We start from the raw sequence: 22330 nt of genomic DNA on the forward strand, positions 1-22330 counted from the left end.
GACCACATACAAATTCTAGGGTTGAGATTTCGAATGGTCAAGCTTTGATTTTGAACAATATAGCATTGCGTAAAGCTTCTCAACATGAGTTTACAAAATTGTGGCATTGACTAATTCTTAATCACAATTTAAAAGTTGTCTGAGAACAATGCTAACCAAAGATATTCTAATGTTTAAGGAAGAACAATGCTTGAAAATTGATAACAAAGTGAATGTTTTATTATGTACTTATTTTAGCCCATATTTATATAGCATTTAGGAAGTTAATCCTAATTTGATTTAGATTCCTAGTTGTTAAACTAGACTAGATAGTCTTCGTTGTTTTGGTACCATGCCAAAATGCTCGTCCAAGACATACAGTTTTTAACCGTCACAAAATCCATGGTTATCAATTTCATAGCAATTCCTTGTCATCATATAAAGCTTGCTTTAGATGATGATCACAAAGGTTGGTTGTCATCTTAAATGGAAACAATATCCAAGACGGTTAAACTATTAGTCGTCGTTTAAAGTTTGTTTGACCAAGTTAAATTAATTGCATGACTGTAACACATTGGTTTTTTGCTAGTCATCTTCTTATGTTAAACATAAAGTGTAAATGGACCAATGTGTAAGAAATTTATAAGTTGAAGATCTAACATGGTAGGTTTTAAAAGAGATGGTTTAAATTGCAAAACCTTGAAACTAAATAATAGAATAATGTAATTAACTTGAAAAACGAAAAAATAAAATTAAAGAACGTTTGGTATGCATAAGCAGTAATTGCCTCCCCTTCTCTGAAGGTTTCCAAAGATGGAAGATAACTCTTTCAAGTTTGGAAAATTACAGAGACCTCTCGTACCATCCAATCTCATCTAAAAAGTTATGCTCTCTTCTACATGTCACTTGAAAAGTACCATAGTATCCTCACTTTTGTTATTTATTGGAAAGAGTAATTTTTTTGACTGATTGTAATAAAAATTTTGAAATATAATAATATTTTTTGAAATAGCCATGTGGGACCCACATAATAATAATAGTATTTGTTAATATAATAATATGTTTTTAAAAATTAATCATTTTTTATTTTTAATATAATTTACATTAAAATAATACTTATTATTAGCAAAAAAAATTAAATAGATATTTAATAATTTTAATAAAGATTTAATAAAGATGAAGCACAATTTGGACAAAAAATTTAATGAAGATTTTCTCTCCTTTCTATCTCTTTCTACATCGCTCTCTCTCTCTCTCTCTCTTCCTTCTCCATCCAAAACCTAGAAAGCTCTTTTGTTTCACTTTTTCTTCTACACCATAAATTTTTTTTATCTCTTTTAACGCCATGATGCATTTTTCTCTCTTCTTTCTCTCCTTTCTCTCTCCTCCCTTTCTCTCTGTTGCTATCTTCTCTTTCTATGGACTTCTTTGTCTTTCCTTTATCTTGATCTCTCTCTCTTTCTATCTCTCTCTCTCTCTCTCTCTCTCCTCCCTTCAAAATTTCCAATCCTAATTTTGTCATTATAAAATTACAAGCTAGTTCTCAATCTTCTGAATTTCAGACATTGTAGTTTTATCAAATTCTTAAAAATCTCTCTCTCTCATTACATAGACAAATACAAAATTTTGTATAATTAAAATAAAATAGAAAAACCAAATATTGTGGTAGTTCAAAAAAGGAAAAAAAAAAAAACATAAAACAAAAATTACAAAGCCTGGCTTTTGAATTCCAAGTGAGATGGGTATGGAAGGCTTTCTCCCTCTCTTTCTCTTTGGATTCCACACAAACCCAAACACTTAAAATTTTTTTGAGAATTATAGAGATCAAAATTTTTTTGATTTGCAGTAAAAGGAAAAAAAGAAAGGAAAAAAGAACGAGAGAAGTTTTTTAGGATGAGAGAGAGATGAAGGAGAGAGAAAGAGATAAATAATTTTTATTTTTAAAAAATATTATTTGTTACCATTTATTAATAATTATTAATAAAATTTATATGATAATTAATAATTTAAATAATTATCATTAAAAATTTATTTTAAAAATTTTAAAAAAAATTATATAATTAAATATTTTTAATTAAAAATTATCATATAAATCAGTGATTGTCATAATAAATAACAATTTTTTTTTTATATTTTATTTAATAAATTATATTTGACAATTAAGGAGAGAAAGAAAAATATATATATATTTGAGGAAAGCGACGAAAGAATAAAATAAAAAAATAATCATATTTTAATCAAACTGACATATGGGCTCATGTTTAAATGTACAAAAATATTTAGATACCCATGTAGATTTAAGTTTAACTTAGAAATGTTGACGATAGGGAGATACAATTTAGTAAAACCTTAGAGTACAGTGTAATTATCCCACACCTCAAGGAAGAAGATCCAATTATCCCTATGCATAATGATTATTTATAATAAATGTACATTTAAGCTTTTGTTTTTATTCACAATAAAGGTGGAGAAAGATGAAGATGCAACAAGAAGTTAAAGTGTGCAAAGGATTTACAATCCTAAAAAAAAAAAAAAAAAATCAATTAAGATGTTGACTTAATGTGGTAAATTGTTAAAACATGGCTTTCAATAATTTGTAGTGTCACTAGCTTACTTGGTACCACCCTTTCATACAAAAATTTTTTAATATGCAAAATCAATTAAGATATTGATTTGATATGTAAATTATTAAAATATGGCATTGAATAATTTGGAGTGCTACTGATTGACTTGGTACTACCATTTTATTGAAAATTTTCTCGATATGCATACCTATATTAGTCGGTATCTCGTTATCAAATATGTCTTACCTACTATAAAAATTAGGGTAGTTTACATAATTTATCCTTAAACTATGTCATGAGTAACAAGTTGATCCCAAACTATTATTATTATTATTATTATTTTATTGTTGTTGGTCTTTTAGTCTCTAAACTGGTAGAAATACAACACCGTTGGTCCCCAGCCAATTTGTCATCCATTCTAAACTGTTAAGGTCATGTGAAAATGTAGAATAATTTACATAATTGGTCGCTAAACAATGTTGAGTTACATGCTGATATCCAAATTTTTTTTCTAGCATTTTAGTCGCTTAACATTAAATTAGTTCACGTAACCTTAACAGTTTAGAATGGATGAAAAATTAGATAGGGACCAATGATGTTGCATTTCTACAAGTTCAAAAATTAAAATAACAAATATATATATATATATAATTTCGTTACCAACTTGTGACTCACGATATCATTTAAAAACCAATTATGTAAATTACCTTAAAACTTAATCATAATTAACTTTGTTAGGTTATCTTACTGTATTATCATTTGTTATTGGTGGTGATCATCTAACAATTATACATTAGTATTTTTTACTCAATTTAAAATCTAATTTATTTTTTTGTAAAAGTTAAAATTATGTTAAAATTTGTTATATAGTATATGCATTTAAAATATAAAAGACAGAGGGATGTAAAGACAAAGAGAAAATGAAAAGAAATTATGGTCTTTCATATATATTATTTTTACCTAATATATCCTTATATTATATAGCAAAAGATTGGGATAATGTTAATATAAATAATGGGCTAAAACTTAGTAATAAAAAACATTTTTTCATTATTTTCTCCATATGAATTTTAGTAGTATTCACATATATCATAACTTTTTTATTAATTATTAAATCCCCTTAAAAATTATGATTGAAAAATTGTATTGATTATTTATATGATTTGATAGGGTTTATTTTTCAAAAATAAAATTTTATTATGTTATTAATCTATATTAAATAATTAATTAATTTTAAATCTCAACTTTTAAAATAATTCAATGATTAATAAATAAACTTTAATGTTAAAACCATATAAGCTTGACTATATATATACAGGAAATTCAAATCAAATTCATCTTGTAAAATGATTTTACTATCTAAACTTTCGTTAATAATCATTAAATTGTTTTAATAATTGAGATATAAAAATTCATTTATGATTTATTCTATTATAAGATTTATTTTTTCTAAATAGCTATATTTTATAACAAAACTTTTAATTATTTTGAATTCCAGGTGGACATAAACCGAATCGGTTTGGCGTGAAAACCAAATTGAATATACCTATGTATATTCTTTGTTAAAATATTTTTATTATAATTAATATATTTTTAAATATTTATGGTACATTTTAATTATATAATTTAAATTATAAATCACATTATTTTAATTAATTACAAAGAATATTTAATTTTTTGGTGCTGTGTACCTGAGATGGAACACTAGTGTAAATACTTTAAGGGGAAAATAATAATAATAATAAAAGCTAAAGTAAAAGAAGATGGGGCATATTCAGAAGTTAGAGACCCATATTCTACTAGACAGCACAGCAGTCCTCCTATTTAGAATTCCATAACAATGGCAGTCCAAGAAAGTTCAGATCTTGAAAGCTTTGCTCAAAACCAGGTCCAGTCGGATCAAGATCATCTTCCTCTAGTCCTCGTGCATCGTCTTCCTTCCTTTGACATCCCACTCACGCCCCTCTTACAATCCCACTTCATCGTTCTCGATCCCCACCATTCTTCTCACTCACCGCCAAACTCCTTCCTCTACTCCCAAGCTCAGTCCGTACGTGCCCTCGTCGTCTACGGTCCCTGCCCGCTCACCGCCGACACCATTCGACTCCTACCTTCCTTGGAGCTCGTGGTTGCGACCTCCGCCGGCGTCGATCATATTGACGTCTCCGAGTGCCGCCTCCGTGGCATCACCGTCACCAATGCCGGTGATGCCTTCTCTGAGGATGTAGCTGACTATGCGGTCGCTCTGCTGGTCGGCGTTCTTCGTCGGTTAACGGCGGCTGACCGGTATGTACGCTCTGGGCTGTGGCGATTAAACGTAGAGTACCCACTTGGGTCCAAGGTCAGTTTTTGTCTTTTTACTTTCTTGTAAAATGCCCCTTCGGCTTTTGTCTATTTATTTTTTGAAAATGTGAAAAAAAAATATATATATATATATATATGATTTTGGATGCTTTCCTTACTTATTTTTATTTTTTATTTAATTTATTTATTTCATTATTTTTATTTTTATTTTTTTGCTGAGAGCTTTCCTTATTGATCTATGAGCACGGTTATACCAATTTTCATCATAAATTGTCCTAATGAATCGATTTCTATAGCACTTTTATCTTTTTTCTGGATATGACAGCGGTAGAGTATGACTCTCTAAAAAGCATAAATTTATGATGGTTTAGCAAAATGAAAAGTGTGAATGTTGGACCGGGAACATATATTTTTAACAATCGCAGCTACCAGAATGAGTGAAAAACTTGCATATATATATATATATATATATAAATAAAAATGCTACGGTGCGACAATGTTTGAACTGTATGGTAAATATTGATAACGATTTTTTTGTTTTTTTAAAGTGTCATCGATATTATAGGTGCACATAAGAACAATTCACACCATTAAGCCGTACTCGCATCATTTGCTCTAACATTTGCTTATGTACTCTATTCATTACATATGTCCTTTCCTTTTGCCATTATCAATACATTTTTCACATGAGATATAGTCCATACTTCTTCATTTTAATTACACAAGTGCCATATTGACATAGTTCTCTCTTTTCAAATTTCTTTTGCCTTTAAAGTTTTTTTTAATAATATTATATGCACAAAATTGCCTTGGATGGGATTAAAGTTGGAGAGGGCCATGGATATCTTAACTACAAGAGAATTTAATATACACATTTAGATTTTAAAAAAAAAATTCAAGAGGATTTAGTGTTAGTTTTTTTTTATTAATATTAGAATCATTAATTTTTTTTTATCACATTAGTGTCATTAAAAACAATTATTTATTAAATAGTGGATATCCAATATCCTAAGTGAATAGCATTATTTCTATTAGTAAAAGATGCAAGAAAGGGAAACATAATAAAACAACGTATAAAAAAAAATAAAAAAAATTAAAGGTTTCAGAGGGTAATGGACACGTGAGAAATGATAGTTAAAAAAGTAAAAATGAAAACTGGTAAGTTTTTAAATGGTTGCCAAAGATGACTCAGAAAAAATATATGGTGGCTAAAAATTTTCAATTTATTAAAGTAATTTTCAAAACCAAAGCGAAAATTTGTTCTTTGTATTTCTATGATCAACTTTTCAAAAATTAAAAATTACAACTATGGAGAACATTGTAATATTTTTTTATTTTTAAAAAAATATTGCAAAGACGATAGTTGAAGAACTTTAATTTAGTAGATATACCGCTAATAATTTTTGGTTTTGGTTTTATTGTTTTCCTTCCTCTCATCTTTTAATAATAGAAAATCCACTATTTAATAAATAACTTTTGACATTGTGTTATTACAATAAAATAAATTCAATACTAAATCCTCTTGAATTTCAATAAAATATAACTGTGTATATTAAATCCTCTAGTAGTTAAGCGACAGATGACGTTTTCCCTCTCCAAAGCAAAAAGAAATTGAAAAAGAGGGAACTCCATCTCGTTTAATCAAAATGAAAAAGTGTCTCTATATTTCATGTGAAATATGTATTGATTTTAGCAAAAAGTAAAGAACACGTGTAATGTGCAGTGCAGGCATAGATTTTTTTTCCTTTGGCACATCTTTTATTTTTGTACACATTTCGTTGATATTTTGCATAGAATTAGGATAGGGCATATTCGTTTTTCACCAAAATTTCCTTCAAAACTTTTCTCTATTTCTGTTTTCTTTCTAAAAAAAATTATTTCTTTATGGTAGAATAATTCTATTAATTTTACAAACATCAAATTCAAATTTGAATCTAGTTATATATTCGATGAATTTTATGATTTAATAGAAAGATACTTTTTATATCAAACTTTTTTAATTATGTATATATATATATATATATATATGAAGAATTGTACACACTACACACAAGGAAGCAAATAAGTTTGAACTTTTGGTGACGTGAACATACTTCTTTTTCATAATGAAAAAGACCCGTATTTTCTGCATCTCCTTCCCGTTGACTCCGTAACCATGTCGATCCATGAAAGCAAAGTTAGCAATGACTTTGATAGTGAGTCAGAACACCTTCCTCTAGTTCTTGTGCACCGCATCTTTTCTTTACACACCCAACTCACGACCCTCTTACGTACCCACTTCCAAGTTCTCGACCCCCACTGCTCTTCACAATCACTCCACTGCTTCCTTTCCGGCAGCCATGCCCAATCCGTGCGTGTCATCGTCGTCTATGGGATGGCCCCACTCACCGCCGAAACCATCCGCCTCCTGTCTTCATCATTGGAGCTTTTGGTTGGCACCGCCGCCGGGGTTTGACCACATTGACATGGCCGAGTGCATCAACCGCGGAATCACCGTCTCCGGTGCCGGTGATGCATTCTCCGAGGACGTCGCCCACTCTGCGGTTGCTCTGCTGATCGACGTTGTTCGACGAGTGTCGGAGGCTGATCGGTTTGTGCGCTCCGGATTGTGGAGCTTGAAAGGAGACTACCCATTTGGATCTAAGGTGTCCTTTTTTGTTAGATCTCTGCGTTGATTGCTATCGTTTTGAAATTCTTGGGTTAGGACTGTTTACTACTGGATTTATCAAATGCCTGAATTCATGTAAGCAATGATAGTACCCATTTAATGGCTTACAACCCAATTATACAAATAATTTTTTTGTTAAAATTTTGCGTTGAATCCTTTAGATAATGAAAAAGTCAGGATTCTTAATTTCAATTTGCACACAAGATTGATTGCTCATTTTCAACAAAGAAATTGGAGCATACGTAGTGGAATATGACTCTGTTATTGGTGAGTAGAAAATAGGGTCATGATCTAGCTCAGATGACCATAAATAATTACTGTTTTATCAAAAATGAACTGAAACCTTTTTACTAGAAATATTGTGACCGTTGAAGGGGCCTGTGTTGATGGAATGTTATAAAACATTCATATGAAAGGTTAATCCCTGAAAGAAATACAGGTTTAATAAAAGGAATTGTATATTGATTTAACCATCTCGTTTCCTTACTTTATATACTGGAATTATATATTTTGAATACTGACTCGAAACGCATAATATCCTAGGATATTTTAATCTCTTTTATGCCATTCAGAAATAGTAACTGTTTCCATAAATCTGTTCTATATTCTCAACAATGTTTTAGACATATGTTGTTTGATAACTGTGTCTACTGTAATTCTGCCAGCATATGTTATCCCCTACATCTTGGCACATTAGGTAGTATTGTCCTAAACAATTTTGTTGGTACTTTCCGTGGGAGGCCATATGTCAGATCATCAAAGGCCATTTTCTCAGCTACAATATATGCACACTATGGACTTGGAAAAATGTACGGTACGAAGAGTTTTTTGAGTTGCTTGTGGAAAAGAGCATTGGGCTCTTAGCCCATGGTTACAGGTTCTAGCCGTGCCATACCCAAACCTATCTTACACCATACTAGTGTTAGTAAGGATGTGTGGGAGCATTTAAAGAGCACTCTTTGGCTTCTAGACTTGCCTCAGCTATTTTGTCCTTTTAAGCGATAAGGGAGGCGAAGTGAGAAGTATAATCGTGCATAGTAGTATCGTTTTTTTTAAAGCAAACATTTAACAGCATTCATTTTGAAGTTACCATGACTGATGTTGTGATGAATATGTTAGTGGTTACATATGGTTGAACGAGACAATACTAGTATTCCTTTTTAGGTAGATTTACACTGATAAGTTATCAGGACTTTTAAAACCAATGTAACTATGATAAGCAGATTCTGCACTCCATAATTTCTAGGCATTATGCTTTCGTTTTTCACTTTTTAACATGTATATTTTGAAGTGTTTCATTATTTTGGCCTTCTGCACAATGAGTAATCGACTCTATAGTCTTTCTGGTCCTGACGGACTTTTTAAGTATCATCCCTCCCAGCTTCTTGTCTTAATTCTTTTTTCAGAGCCAGAACGGTACAATTTAACTCTACTTTCTTTGATTTCTATGCTTGATGTCTAAGTAACTTAATGGTATTTTGTTTTAAAATTATTTTTCGTTAACTGAAGTTATGATTGCAGATAGGTGGAAAGCGAGTGGGGATTGTTGGGCTTGGACGTATTGGCTCCGAAGTTGCAAAAAGGCTTATGGCATTTGGCTGCAGCATTGCTTACAACTCTAGGAAGAAAAAACCATCCGTTCCATACCCTTACTTTGCAAATGTCTACGATCTTGCCACAAACAGTGACGTTCTTGTAGTTTGTTGTGCGCTGACATCTGCAACTCATCACATAATTAGCAGAGAAGTTATGAAAGCACTTGGAAAGGAGGGGGTGCTAATCAACGTGGGACGTGGCGCTCTTGTAGATGAGAAGGAGCTGTTTCAGTTTTTGACAAGAGGAGAAATCGGTGGTGCAGGTCTTGATGTGTTTGAGAACGAGCCCGATGTGCCTAGAGAATTATTTACTCTGGATAATGTTGTACTGTCTCCACATAAAGCTGTGTTGACACCAGAGTCCCTTGAGTCAGTGTTCCAACTGGTGTTAGCCAACTTGAAAGCTTTCTTTTCGAATAAACCTTTAATGTCAGTTGTGCATCAAGAATAAAGCAAACAACCTTAAGACTTTAATAAGGAAGATCAAGAAGCTGTATCAATCAATAATGGAATCTACATGGCTAAAATCAATATCTCTTGTTGATCAAAGACCTCGATCCAGCTTTGTTTCGGTGAAGGTACACAGATAAATGAACTTTTTCTTGTTGTTTTATCAAGATTTGATCTACCAGTGCAGCCCTAGATACAATTTCTGTAAGTTTAGACGTAGTTTCCAGTTTCGACCTTTTGTTCTTCTATAGCATTTCCCTTTGCTGAACTGTTGGAGCAAGTTACGGTACAAAATAAAAAAGGCTTCATGAAAAAAACTTTTATGTGCAAGAACACAGGTGAGGTGATATGGTGTAGTATGATATTCATAATCAGACTCTTAACAATGGCATGATATAATCTTTACATAAAACAATTAAGTTCAAAAAGTAAACAGAGCCTTGACAATGACTTGGCTAATAAGGTCTAATAGAGCCTCTTATTGTAAACATTTGCCTTGACGCTGAGCTTTTGATATACAGTGTCTGTTACTTTATTTTCACTCTCCGATTGAGATGCTCTTGTATACCGGTCTCGTAAATAAAGTATATAGTTTTTATTCCGTTTTTAACAAAAAATGGAAAAAAGGGTCCAGGTGTCAGTAATGCTTTTTGCCCAATATGAGCAGCTTTCAACAAAAACAATATGAAGAAGAAAAAGCAGAGGATGAGGATGAGCTACCTCTTGTTCTGGTTCATCGCCCGCCGACCTTTGACTTTCTTTTCCAGGACAGCCTACTGACCCATTTCTGCTTGCTAGACCCTCTAAATTCTGGCGAGACTCCTTTTTTTGCCGTCATGCCCAGTCCGTTCGTGCCCTCCTCTGTGTGGACCCCACCCCCATCTCCTCCTACCTCCTCTGGCTCCTCCCTTCTCTCCAGATTATAGTTGTTCCCAGCGCCGGAGTCGACCATATCGACCTCTCCGAGTGTGGCCATCGCCGAATTGCCGTCACCAATGCCGGCGCTGCGTTCTGTGAAGACGTGGCTGACTATGCTGTCGCGCTGTTAATCGATGTTCTGCGCCGTGTGTCAGCCGGTGACCGATATGTTCGTTCTGAGTTGTGGCCTCAAAAGGGAGACTACCCACTTGGTTCCAGGGTCCAATCTTATAATCTGTCTTCAAAATCTGATTGATTATCCGTGATCATTATGGTTTATCAGCAAATTTTGGAGTCCTTTGAAGTTTCCAAGTGTCCTACGCAAAATTTTGTGAGTTTTGTGCTGAATTTTATGATTTCTATATCAACCATTAGGACTTTCTGGTTTTCCAAACCACTCTGCAGAATAACTCCATTTTGCCTTCTATTTTCTGACTGGCATCCTACACAGTTAATTAGAAAGGTTTTGAAATTTATGTTGATTGCCATCAGTATTGAATTATACTCAACCTCCCCTTGCTAACCCAAGAACAAGAAAGGAAATCCATAGTCTTATTGAAGCACTATTTTCCATACTCAATGCTTATAACAGTATTCTTTTTATGGTTGTGTACTCTGGTTTCTAAAATTTTGTCTTAGGTATTAATAGCCCTGAATTTTTTAAAGAATACTTAAAAAGTTCAACACTTTTATGTTAAATTTTTAGGAGACAATTATTATTATTATTATTATCTTTTGGTATGTTAAAAACACAAATTGGTTTGAGCTATTTACAGCAAAAGAAAGTGCTTTCAAACGTCTACAAGATAGTTATCTTTAGTATCTTTTAGTTATCTTTAGTATTTTTAACTGCACAGTTTGTGAAGTTCAGAGGAATTGCTGTGAAAAACAACCAGGATCAATAACACATGCATTGATTTTTTTATGGCACGGAGCATATAATCTGACCTAATGACATGTTTAATAATTGCAGTTAGGAGGCAAACGAATTGGGATTGTGGGTCTGGGAAGTATTGGCTCCTATCATTTGGTTGCAGCATTTCATACAACTCGAGGAAGAAGAAGCAAAGCGTTCCATACTCTTATTTTGAGCTAGCAGCTAATAGAGACATCTCATAATGCGCTGTGCACTGACAGAAGAAACGTACAACATATATCGACAAGGATGTGCTAATGGCTTTGGGAAAGGAAGGAGTTGTGATCAATGTGGGACGCGGAGCTCTAATCGATGTAAAGGAACTGGTACGAGTTTTGATCCGTGGTGAGCTTGGTGGTGCTGGACTGGATGTGTTTGAGAATGAACCTGATGTGCCAAAGAGCTATTTGGATTAGATAATGTCGTTTTGTCTCATTGTGCAGTTGTGACACCAGAATGCTTTGAAGCTTTGGAGGAGTTGATAATCTACAACTTGAAGAGCTTCTTCTCAGATAAACCTTTGCACTCTTATCCGGTCGCGTGAATTCAACTTGAATGACGATTATGAACTCTCTGTGTTCATTTCCTTGGTCTTGTAATAATATAATGGAGAGAGGGAGTCAATATTTTATCGATGAACAACATGGGGTGAAACAGAACATGGAAAGTTTTATGCACAATTAATTGAATCCATATTTTAGAGCTCAAAAAATTATTCATAGCCCACTTATTTCAGCATGATGAAATTGATCAAATAAATTGATGTCTTTAAACTTCATAATATAGCAAACCAGAAACTATATGAATTAAAAGATCAAAACATGTAATTTTTGCAATTTGTAAAATTTTTGATAAATTTTTGTTTACCTAGTTTATTGTAAATCATTGCAGAAAACCATAATTTGACTAAATTAAGAACACAAATCTAAAAATATATAAAAACCCAAATATAATATATAAATATGAATTTTCGAATTTTTTTTTTTTTTAAAGAAATATCTCGAAGTGCTAGTTAAGTTAAACTTTGGGTCCTAAACCTAGTTCTATACCACGATATGGCATAATTTTATGATGAACTTGGTCCTTGAATTACCCTAAACTCAATTCTCTACAATCTGTTGGAGTTTGGTATGGTTTTGGGTTTACTTGGCCAAGAGTGTTGTGCACAAAGTGTTAGTCGTGTGCACAACCTTTGATCTGGTGTTTGGTTTGATGTTTGGGTGATTTTTGTGTTTGTTTTTGGTATGGTGATATTTAAGATTGTTAGGGTTTTATTTTGAATGAAGAAAAAGAAGATGAAGAAGAAGAGAAGATGTTAGAGTAGGCCACACAAAACTAGACAGCACACTAATTCATTTTTGCTTTTAATTCATTTGTTGCATATGTAGATACAAAATTTGTCTCATACATGTGAGGTGTGTGTGGGACCAAATGAAAGTTTTTAAAATTCAAAATTTACATATTTCCCACTCAAAATTATGATACATGACCGTTCAACCACCAGCTTCATATGTGAGTGCATAATCATGACAAGAGTTGGTGAGATTTTGAATTTCAAAAAACTATCTCCACTTAATCCTATACCACTACTTTGACCAGATGGAAGACTTAGATATTTTCATCCAAATTGCTTGAATTTTAGCATGTGGCATGTTGAAATATCAATGATGAAATCTGGAGAAGAGCAAGTCCAAAAGAGTTGGATAACGCCTCCAATTCATCTCAAACCCATGAGCCATAACTGCTGGAAATCTTAACAGTTATGCCAACTTGCAATCTGCATATCTTGGACTTCCCAAGGCTGTTTTTAGTCATTAGTTTTTCTATATTTTCATTTGCATGTCTACTACAACATATCCAAAAATCATAAACTCGTTCTAAAAGCTCAGAGAACACCAGTCCCAACAATGGACCTATGTTGCTTGGAACACTGTTTCCAGCACATAGCCATTTTACAAAATAAAATCAATACCCAACAAAGAGACAATTCCTAAGCTAAATATAATAAAACTTAGGTATTCAAAAGAGATTAAAAGAAACATAAAACATAGACATAAATATTGCATTAGGTCATTCAACAAAGTATTTCTTTTAAAGAAAGAAAGAGGGTGCAAACTTTGGTGGATTTTGGTTTGCACAATATGGCAAGATTACCACCTTTTCAACACAATCAACTCAATATTAATAATATTTCTTCTCTCTCAAGTCCTTACTTTCTTCTTGATCGGCTATATATTTATGTTAGAAAAAATACATATACATATATATAATATTTATTATTTTATTCAAATCATGTTATACATTCTTTATCCCTGTCTAAATTTTAGGGATAATTACATTTTATGAACTCTCTTGTTAGGCTCCTCCATTTAGATAATAGTAAAATGTGCGAGAATTTCATCCTTTGGAAAAATGATAGACTTTTCTCAATTTGAATATTTATTTTGAGATGGGGAAGTATGGGCCAAAGAATTAAATTTCCACCAATATGGAAAAAAAAAATGTAGGAGAGTTGTTCTCACATATAAATGTATCGTTTTAAAATCCTATGAAAAGTAATTTTATAGTTTTCTTAGAAATACAATTTTATCCTTAGTTTATTATATAATATTAAATTTAATTAGTTATAATTACTAAACTTTTCTATTTCTTACTAAAGATAACATGTGAAAAATTAATTCTAAGAAAACTTATTCTTGGAAAACAAAATCTCATGTGAAAAATTAATTCTAAAAAAATTTATTCTTGGAAAAACAAAATCTCAGGAATCAGTGTCCTTTCAAATTTTAACACTTTCTAAATGTGGCCTTATTATCTCGTAATGGTGACAAGTGTTTCTTGTCTAAATAAAATATCTATTCGTGATAAAATACAAATAGTTATGCATGGGAGTAAAAAAAGGAGACAGAATAGTAATTTCTATTCACATGTTTGGTAACAATACTGAATAAAAATAGGCTTAACCTTTTTAAAATATTTTTGGTTTAAAAAATTATCAAATTTAGTAAGAATTAACGAACATTTATTTTTATACTTATTTATTTATTTTTACTTTATCATAGTTTATTTAAATTTAAATTTATCAAAATATGTTAAGTATATTTTTTATGTTTATGCAAATTATAATGTAAGAAAAGTAATTCCAAAGTATATATTTTTTTTAATGGATAATTTTTTCAAATGCAGGTTTGTCTATTCCTATAGAATTATTATTTGCAAATTTAAAAATATACCAAATGTAAGAAAAGCTAAACGTATGGAATAACTATTTTATTCCTACATTTATTTTACCAAAACATACTCTTAGCTAAATCCGATGATGCATTTTATAATAGATGCATGTAATAAAATTAAATATACACAACTCATGTAACTGTATTTATAAATCATACTACTATATTTATTTTACTTTTGGATAGTATACATGACTAATTTTGCTAAATTTATTAGAGAAAAATTCCTTAATTGAACTAGAGATGCCTTCAATTTAGAGTTTAGTAGATTTAAAAGAAGTTATATATTTTAAAGGAGTTCATCAATTGTAACGGAAATACATAGACTACGAGATAATTTATAAGAATCTAATTAAATCTTTTAAAAATTCGTAGAATAATAATAGTTCAATGGGTAGTACTTTTTTTTTTTCTCAACTAAGAGTACAAAATAAAATAAATAAATAAATAAGATGGTAGTTTTGTTCACACTATAAAATTTGCTAAACAAACTACATTTTTATTTTTATTTTTTTATATTCTAAAAATACACATTGATAAAAGGTCAGGAATATCCTTAAGCACCTAAACAAATATGATATAGGCTACATACATTAAACAAATCAATATTGTCTAAATTATGGATAGCATGCTCTTAACAACAGATGAAAACATGAGCCTAGGTTATGTTAATTAAAGGATTGTACTAGTATACATATATTAGGTGAACCAATATCGTCCTAGTTATGTATACCACATTTTTAATGACAGATTAAAACATAGATTTGAATTGTATAAACTAGAGGAGTTTATACACTCCAGTATACATCTGATAGGGAAATGTATATCGTCCAGTTTACATATACCGTGTTGTCAAGGGTAAAATTGATATTTTCTATTAGTGTACAAAACAAATATAAAAGTTAGGGAATATTTCATCTACACACCTCTTCAAATAAGAGCTAAATACAAATCTATCTCTTAAACCAATACCTAATTTTCATAGCCATAAATTCAGAGTTGAAAGTCCATTCTCCATTTTAGTTTTTTATCCTTCTTTTCCTCTCCCCCTTCCTTTCACTTTGGTAGCAATGAAAAATTATTCAACCTCTCTCCTTATGAAAATTTGTTTGTTTTCTTTTATTTTGTTTCCCTAGGATTGTTAATTTGTGTGTTTCTTTTTCTTTTTCTTTTTTTTCCCTATTTTTCCCATAACATTCAAACATGAGAAAATGCTATAAATTTGAACTTTTGACAAGTTTAACTAAAGTTAACTGAGGTTGACAAAGTGGATTCCATAATTTACTTTTTACTGTGAGAGAAATTTTTCTTTGATCAAGGCATCGTGACGAAATATTCATCGACCCAAATTCGTAAACTAGTATTACACCAAAATTAAAGTTGATATTAGAAAGTTAAGGTTATAACAAAGTACAGTCTAGACGGATCAAACGAACCTGAGGATGACTTTTTCATTTTTATGGATTTTGATTTTAACTAATGTACCATGTGATAGTGCCCATTGATATGAGTTTGTAGGAAAGTGACATGCTTAATTTGGACCTACGGTTGAAAATTTACAAATCTATGAAGTTGTGCTTATTTTTCTAGGATTGACTTTTCTCTAAATAGTGGAATATTTAAAAGGGTCTCTGATAAGTGCCATGTGTAACCAATTTGTAGGTGCCACACATCACCAAGTGGTTCTGACCACTGACCACCAAGATGTGTTGACCTGCATAGAGGCCCATGGTGAAGTAACACCAATTGCTAAATTCCCGGTATTTTGGCTGGCGGACGTGTCGAGATCGATGTTTAAATTTTGGTGGCGAATGTCGGCCACTTTGCTGGTTTTTCGATTGTCTTTGGCCACAAGGTTGGTCCTTCTCCCTTATTTTCGAACCCATAATTCTAAATATGGCCTCCATTTTTACAAGTTCCAAGTGGTTGAAAGAGATATAATGGTTTGAAATTTGACCAAATCTGCCTGACCATTTTCCGACTACCGACGATGAGATATGCAAGTTTAAGCTAAGTATCTTTGATCCTCATCCCTCAAGATTTCATTTGGTATATAATTTGTAAAATATGGTTGGTATTTGAAATTTTGACTTTTTTAAGTAAATTTTTGTATTTATCATGGAAATTGTTTTAAATTATATATATAAATATATATATATATATAAATATATATGCGTGTGTATGTATGAGTGTGTAAATATGAAGCAGAATGTTAATTTTTATTTTAATAATATGTTTAATGTTATGGTCCTAATTGTCACAAAGATTGGATTATTTTTATTATGTTGGCAAACTTTGAGGTGGTGCATAATATAGGTGTAGTACTGGCTTTAATAGTGATCCTTGGAATGCTGGAGAAGATGATGACATGGCAAGGTTGGTGATATGGTAGTAGATGTGGATGCGGCATGCCATGTGGCATGCTGATGTGGCAAGTCTGGTGAGTTGGATTTTATCAAATTTAGTTACTATCAAAAAATGGATTTTAGAAATTGGCAGTAGATTGATGGTTGACATTGTTGCTAATTCACATGTGAATATGGCATTTAGTATTAAGCTTCTATTTTTGTAAATATATATATATATATATATATATATATTTATATCTATATATCTATGTTTGTAAATATATATTTATATATATATAGATATATGTGTGTATGCGTTTGGGCATGTGTATAGATGTATATATCTATGTATATATATATTTGTTAAAAGATTGTGCATCTATACATATAATAAAAATGGTTCATAAATTGTGACTACTTATAGACTGTTTTCATAAAGTTGTACTAGGATAATATGACCTAGCTTTAGGGTAGGGTTTGCTATATATGTGCCTGGCTTTAGTTAGTTTGTACATGCACCATAAATATTGTAGCTTTTGAGTAGATATTGTAGTGTTCGAACAGGTATATTAGCCTTCGAACAAGTATTGTAGCCTTAAAGGAGGAGAGGATAGGAATTTCCATTTTCAGGCAGATATCGTAGCCTTCAAGTAGATGTGTTAGGGGTCAGAGATGTGTGTTAGCCTCCAAATAGGTATTGTATTCTTGTGCTGGTTATCCAAATTTTTTGTGAATTTGTGTATAGATATGTAAAAAATGTGTGTAAATATACATATTTTTACGTTGGTTCTTGATAATGGTGATGTTATCGAAGTTACCGTTAAAACCTCAATTATTCAATTTAAAATATTGTTCTGTTACATACATTTTCTTAACTTTAATTTATTTTATTAAAAGTTTTTGTACAATTTATCAATTATTACGGTACAATTTGCAACGGTACATTTTCTACATATTAAAAGGTAGATTGAATGATTTAGGATTTGAGACCCATGTTGTATTATTATTATCTTTCTATCTATATTTATGTGTTTGGTATGTTCATGAAATGCTATAAAAATATGAGGTGGTAGTAAATAGGAGGTGTGAGCGGCCATGAGTTATAAAAGTACGTATTTTCGATGTTGAATAAAAACTTAGGAAGAGTTAGGACCATCTCAGGATATAGGTAATAAGCTCTGAAAGGGGTTCGACATTTAAAAGTATTTACAATTTATTAATTTATACTCATATTTACATTCCTACTTTATTGTTATTGAAGTCCTACGAATTTATGGACGACATATAAATGTATTTATAATTTATTAATTTATACTCATATTTGCATTCCTACTTTATTGTTATTAAAGTCCTACGAATTTATGGACATTGATAATAAAGTGGGAATGAATAAAGCAGATGTATGTTTTCGTAATGAATTTTCTATGCAGGGAATATTTAGGATAATCTAGTTTACAGGGGAGATACTATTGGATTTTCTATAAGATTTCAGATGGGGTTTTCCTTAGTTGGGGTCATCCTAAAATTCGAACAGGTAACTTTAGGAGGATTCTGACATTTTCTCAGTTGTAGGAAGTGACGATCTCAATTGGCATATATACCCAAAAGATGATCCTGGATCTACAATGACATCATTCCAATGAGCTATAGTTTTATTCTTTATGTTTATTTATTTATTTTATTTTTACTATTTCTTTACAATGGACGATTCATGGTAGAGGATGAAATCGTCTTCGAAATACCCCCATTGTACTCTCATATTGTTTATCTTTTTGTTACATGTGGGTTGTTATATTTTTTTGTTATGAGTTTTGGAGAGGAGAAGCAAAGATGAAATTTAGAAAAGTGAAGTAGAAAAATGTTAGAACTTAGAAAAGGGTGAAGAAGAGGGAAAGGGGAAGAAAAGGAGGAGTATGTAAAAAAGTAATAATAATAAATGAAAGTTGTTTGATATACAATTATGAAGGCAATTATGAAGGATATAAGTGGTAATTCAAGGTTCCACATAGGATAATTGTAAAAAAATATTATATATAATATGTTATTAGGAGGTGTGTTTGATTTTTCTCAAACCATAGGAAAGGATGTGCATTTGGTTTTAACCTCGAAGTTGTAAATAAAATATTCTCTAAAATTTATTTTTTGATGCTTACAGAATGTATTGTGCGTAATGATTTTTGTAATATGAACAAAATTGCCTAAAATAAGATAGTCGAAAGTGGTGGAATGGAGTTACCCCTAAGTTTAATATATGCACGCAATAGAGAACTAATAATAATCGAAAGGGGTGGAATGTAGTTAACCCTAAGTTTAATATATGCACACAATAAAGAACTAATAATAGCAGGAGAGGCAAGGACAAAAGTGGAAAATAGTACTCATCTTACTCTTAAATTCAATTCAATGTAAAGATGACAAATTGATAAAGTATTTATACTTTTAGTACAGCAAAAAAAAAAAAAAAAATCATTTAAAATACATCCACATCTTTTGGGTTCAAAATCTAGGTTTGGATAAAAACCCCCTTACCTAGTGTAATGTTGAATGTTGACCCAAAAAATCAATTAATAAAAAAGTAAACCAGACAAGAGCTAGTGTTAAAAGACTAGGAAAAAAAAAAAAAGGTTTTGACATATACTTTTGCCTTTATTATTATTATTATTATTTTGTTGATTGTCGTGAAAATACTTATAAGTGCAGAAATCAGGTAATAAAAATGATTTTGAGTAAACTAGTTTTTGTCAAACCCTAGATAATAGTCAGTTATTAATTCTAATTAAATTATAATGTTAAATTGAACACTCCAAGTTTAATGAAAAATTGCAATTAAATTAAATTAAATTAAATTATTAAATTAAACAAATTAAAAATAAAGCAAACAATTAAATTGAGATTAAATTAGGAGGACAACGTAATGATGATGAGATTAGGGCGTGGAATTCACTGCATACTGCTTCAATTTAAATAATTATGCATGGAACCAAATTAACTAATAATAACTGCTAACTGACATTCAATCATAAAATACTCAATTGTTAATTCCTTAATCAACTAGTAAAGATCACGCAAGATAATCTAATTATACCTAACCTAGGATTATCTAATTAAGTCATAGGACATCCAAACTTCAATAACAGTGATGATCAAGTATTTTTATGGCATCAAAGAAATGACATAATTCAGCATGCTTGTACTTTTATTCAACATGTAATTTATTGTTCTTTCTTGTAATTTATTCTAATCCAAGACATAAATCATATAAAAATCATTCATGAGATCAATCCTATAAAAGCATTAAACACACAATAAATTATTAACATTTAAATTATCAATATAAGAGGTCCATGCATAAATATATTAGAAATGCATAGTGTTGACTGCATCCAAGTCTAGAAAATAAAATTAGTTCATCATAAAAATCAAATTCATCATCAAAATATTAAAAAACATGAAGCTAAACATCAAACAATGAAGAAAAACAAAAATATATATATTTGTAGGCCATGATTTTTGGTTGCTTTAGCAAGGCTTCCACAAATTCAACCTTTTTCTCCCTTGTCCAAGTTTCAATTCAAGCTTCCAAGGATGTCCAAAAGTGCAAGGATGCTAATTAATAAAGATTGTGCCACTCAACTCACTTGTCCTCCACCTACCTCTCTTTAAAACCCTTGAAACTTCAAACAAAAATCTCTTTCTCAGTAGTAGCTTGTGTTTGCCATTCATGATAGGTGGGTTTATAAAGATTTTAGTTAATTGGTGTCTGCACAAATTTACCCACTCTACTAGGTTACCAAGGTTTTGTAAACTTCTTATAGGTCACCAAGAATAAAATTCAACACTAGGTTTATGAGTGACTTGTTATTGTAAATTAATGTTTAAATTTTTAAAAAAGGAAAGTAGGGACCATGACATGTTGGAAGTGGTGACCAAAGGAGTGCTTATGAATTTTGTAGAGGCTTGGCCTTAATTTGCATTGTATTGCCGAGTGTATGGTGTTCCAAGAAGGACAATTTGGTCATTTCATCTTGTTCCCACATGTGTTTGAAATCAATCTTCAATTCTTCATTTTGGATTTTTTAAATTTTGATTCTTGACTCTTGGAGATACTTGATGATTTGGACAAATAATATGCTGCTATATAGATGAATTATAGCCTTTGACTTGATCAATGCTCAATGGTGAGAAAAATTAGAATCTCCAAGCTTTTTGAAACATTCATTTCATCAATTCCAAACTTCAAACGGTAATATCTTTCTGCTCACACTTTAAAATTTGGAAAATAAGTTAATATTTGACATTGTGAGATCGTAAGGATTCATATGACATCCACTTTCACGATAAAATTCTCAACAAAATTTTTATGAAATCTTTAAAAAATATTTTTAGAATATTTAAGGAAGTTTTTTGAAATCTTCTAATGGTTGGTCCATTTGAACTTAAATCTTGTTTCTCACCCTTTTTTGACCCAAAGAATTCAAATTGATATTATTTTTACCTTATTCTATATCTTTCTCCTACATTTAGAAAAACTCAAGACTAAGTAACTTTCATAACGATTAAGCAAAAACTAACAAATAATAAGTTAATCAAGTAGTACAAAATCATGAATATTTTATGCCTAACAAATTACCCCTGCTTAATATTTGTTAGTCCCAAGCAAAAAAGGAGAAAGGAAATAAACATATAAAACCTCAAAATACAAAGTAGTACTTTAATGGGTTATCTCAATGATTGTATAATATATTAATTCAAAAGCAGTTTTCAAGTAATTATGCAACTCAACATGCTATTTTATATTCAATATATATGTTACTTCCAAAGTGTTTGTGTAAGATCAATCAACACATTAATGTCATACACTTAAATAAATTTACAATAATTAGAGATTGGAAATAAAGTATGAATTATATGCTTGACATAATTAATAACTCTCCACTAATGTAAAATAATGCGTTACCTTAAATCAAATGACCTTTATCAGGCTTGTAATATAAATATCAAAGGGTAAAAAGGTTGAACGAAAGATAATGATTGACAAATAAATAATAAGAAAGAAAAATCAAATCTCAATGAATATATGCTTAGAAGAACATTGTGTTTTTACTTCAAACTTGTTTCCCCCTTTCCTTCCTTCAAACATTTCCACTATTTATAATGCTTTTTATCTCCAAAATCACAACATTCTATAACCTTCAATGCAATATGATCCTTTCTTTGGAACAAAATAGAACAATCAGAAGAAAATAGAAAAATCAAAAGTAAGTATTTGTATCGATCATCATTTATTGAATCTTGAATCATCATCATTAATTTTTTTGTTTTGTTCTTTTCTCTTTTGAAAATACCTTTTTTCTG

At 30.7% G+C, this 22330-nt stretch overlaps 1 protein-coding gene and 2 pseudogenes across 2 annotated transcripts; all 3 read left to right on the plus strand.

The window, feature by feature from the left end:
- The first annotated feature begins 4251 nt into the window (after positions 1 to 4251).
- On the plus strand, positions 4252 to 9579 carry LOC107433558 (glyoxylate/hydroxypyruvate reductase HPR3). 2 transcript variants are annotated; one of them, XM_016044858.4, is made up of 2 exons: positions 4252 to 4884; positions 9037 to 9579. In XM_016044858.4, exons 1-2 carry the CDS (start codon positions 4384 to 4386, stop codon positions 9559 to 9561), a joined length of 1026 nt encoding a protein of 341 aa, XP_015900344.1. In that variant the 5' UTR covers positions 4252 to 4383; the 3' UTR covers positions 9562 to 9579. The 2 variants fall into 2 exon arrangements, with proteins under 2 accessions (XP_015900344.1, XP_015900343.1); XM_016044857.4 differs by lacking the exon at positions 4252 to 4884 and adding an exon at positions 6885 to 7492.
- A 640-nt stretch (positions 9580 to 10219) lies between these two features.
- On the plus strand, positions 10220 to 11637 carry LOC107433560 (glyoxylate/hydroxypyruvate reductase HPR3-like; annotated as a pseudogene).
- LOC132799292 (glyoxylate/hydroxypyruvate reductase HPR3-like) lies at positions 10750 to 12109 on the plus strand (annotated as a pseudogene).
- The last annotated feature ends 10221 nt before the right edge of the window (positions 12110 to 22330 follow it).

The sequence above is a fragment of the Ziziphus jujuba genome, chromosome 6 (assembly GCF_031755915.1).
Source record: "Ziziphus jujuba cultivar Dongzao chromosome 6, ASM3175591v1".
NCBI lineage: Eukaryota > Viridiplantae > Streptophyta > Magnoliopsida > Rosales > Rhamnaceae > Ziziphus > Ziziphus jujuba.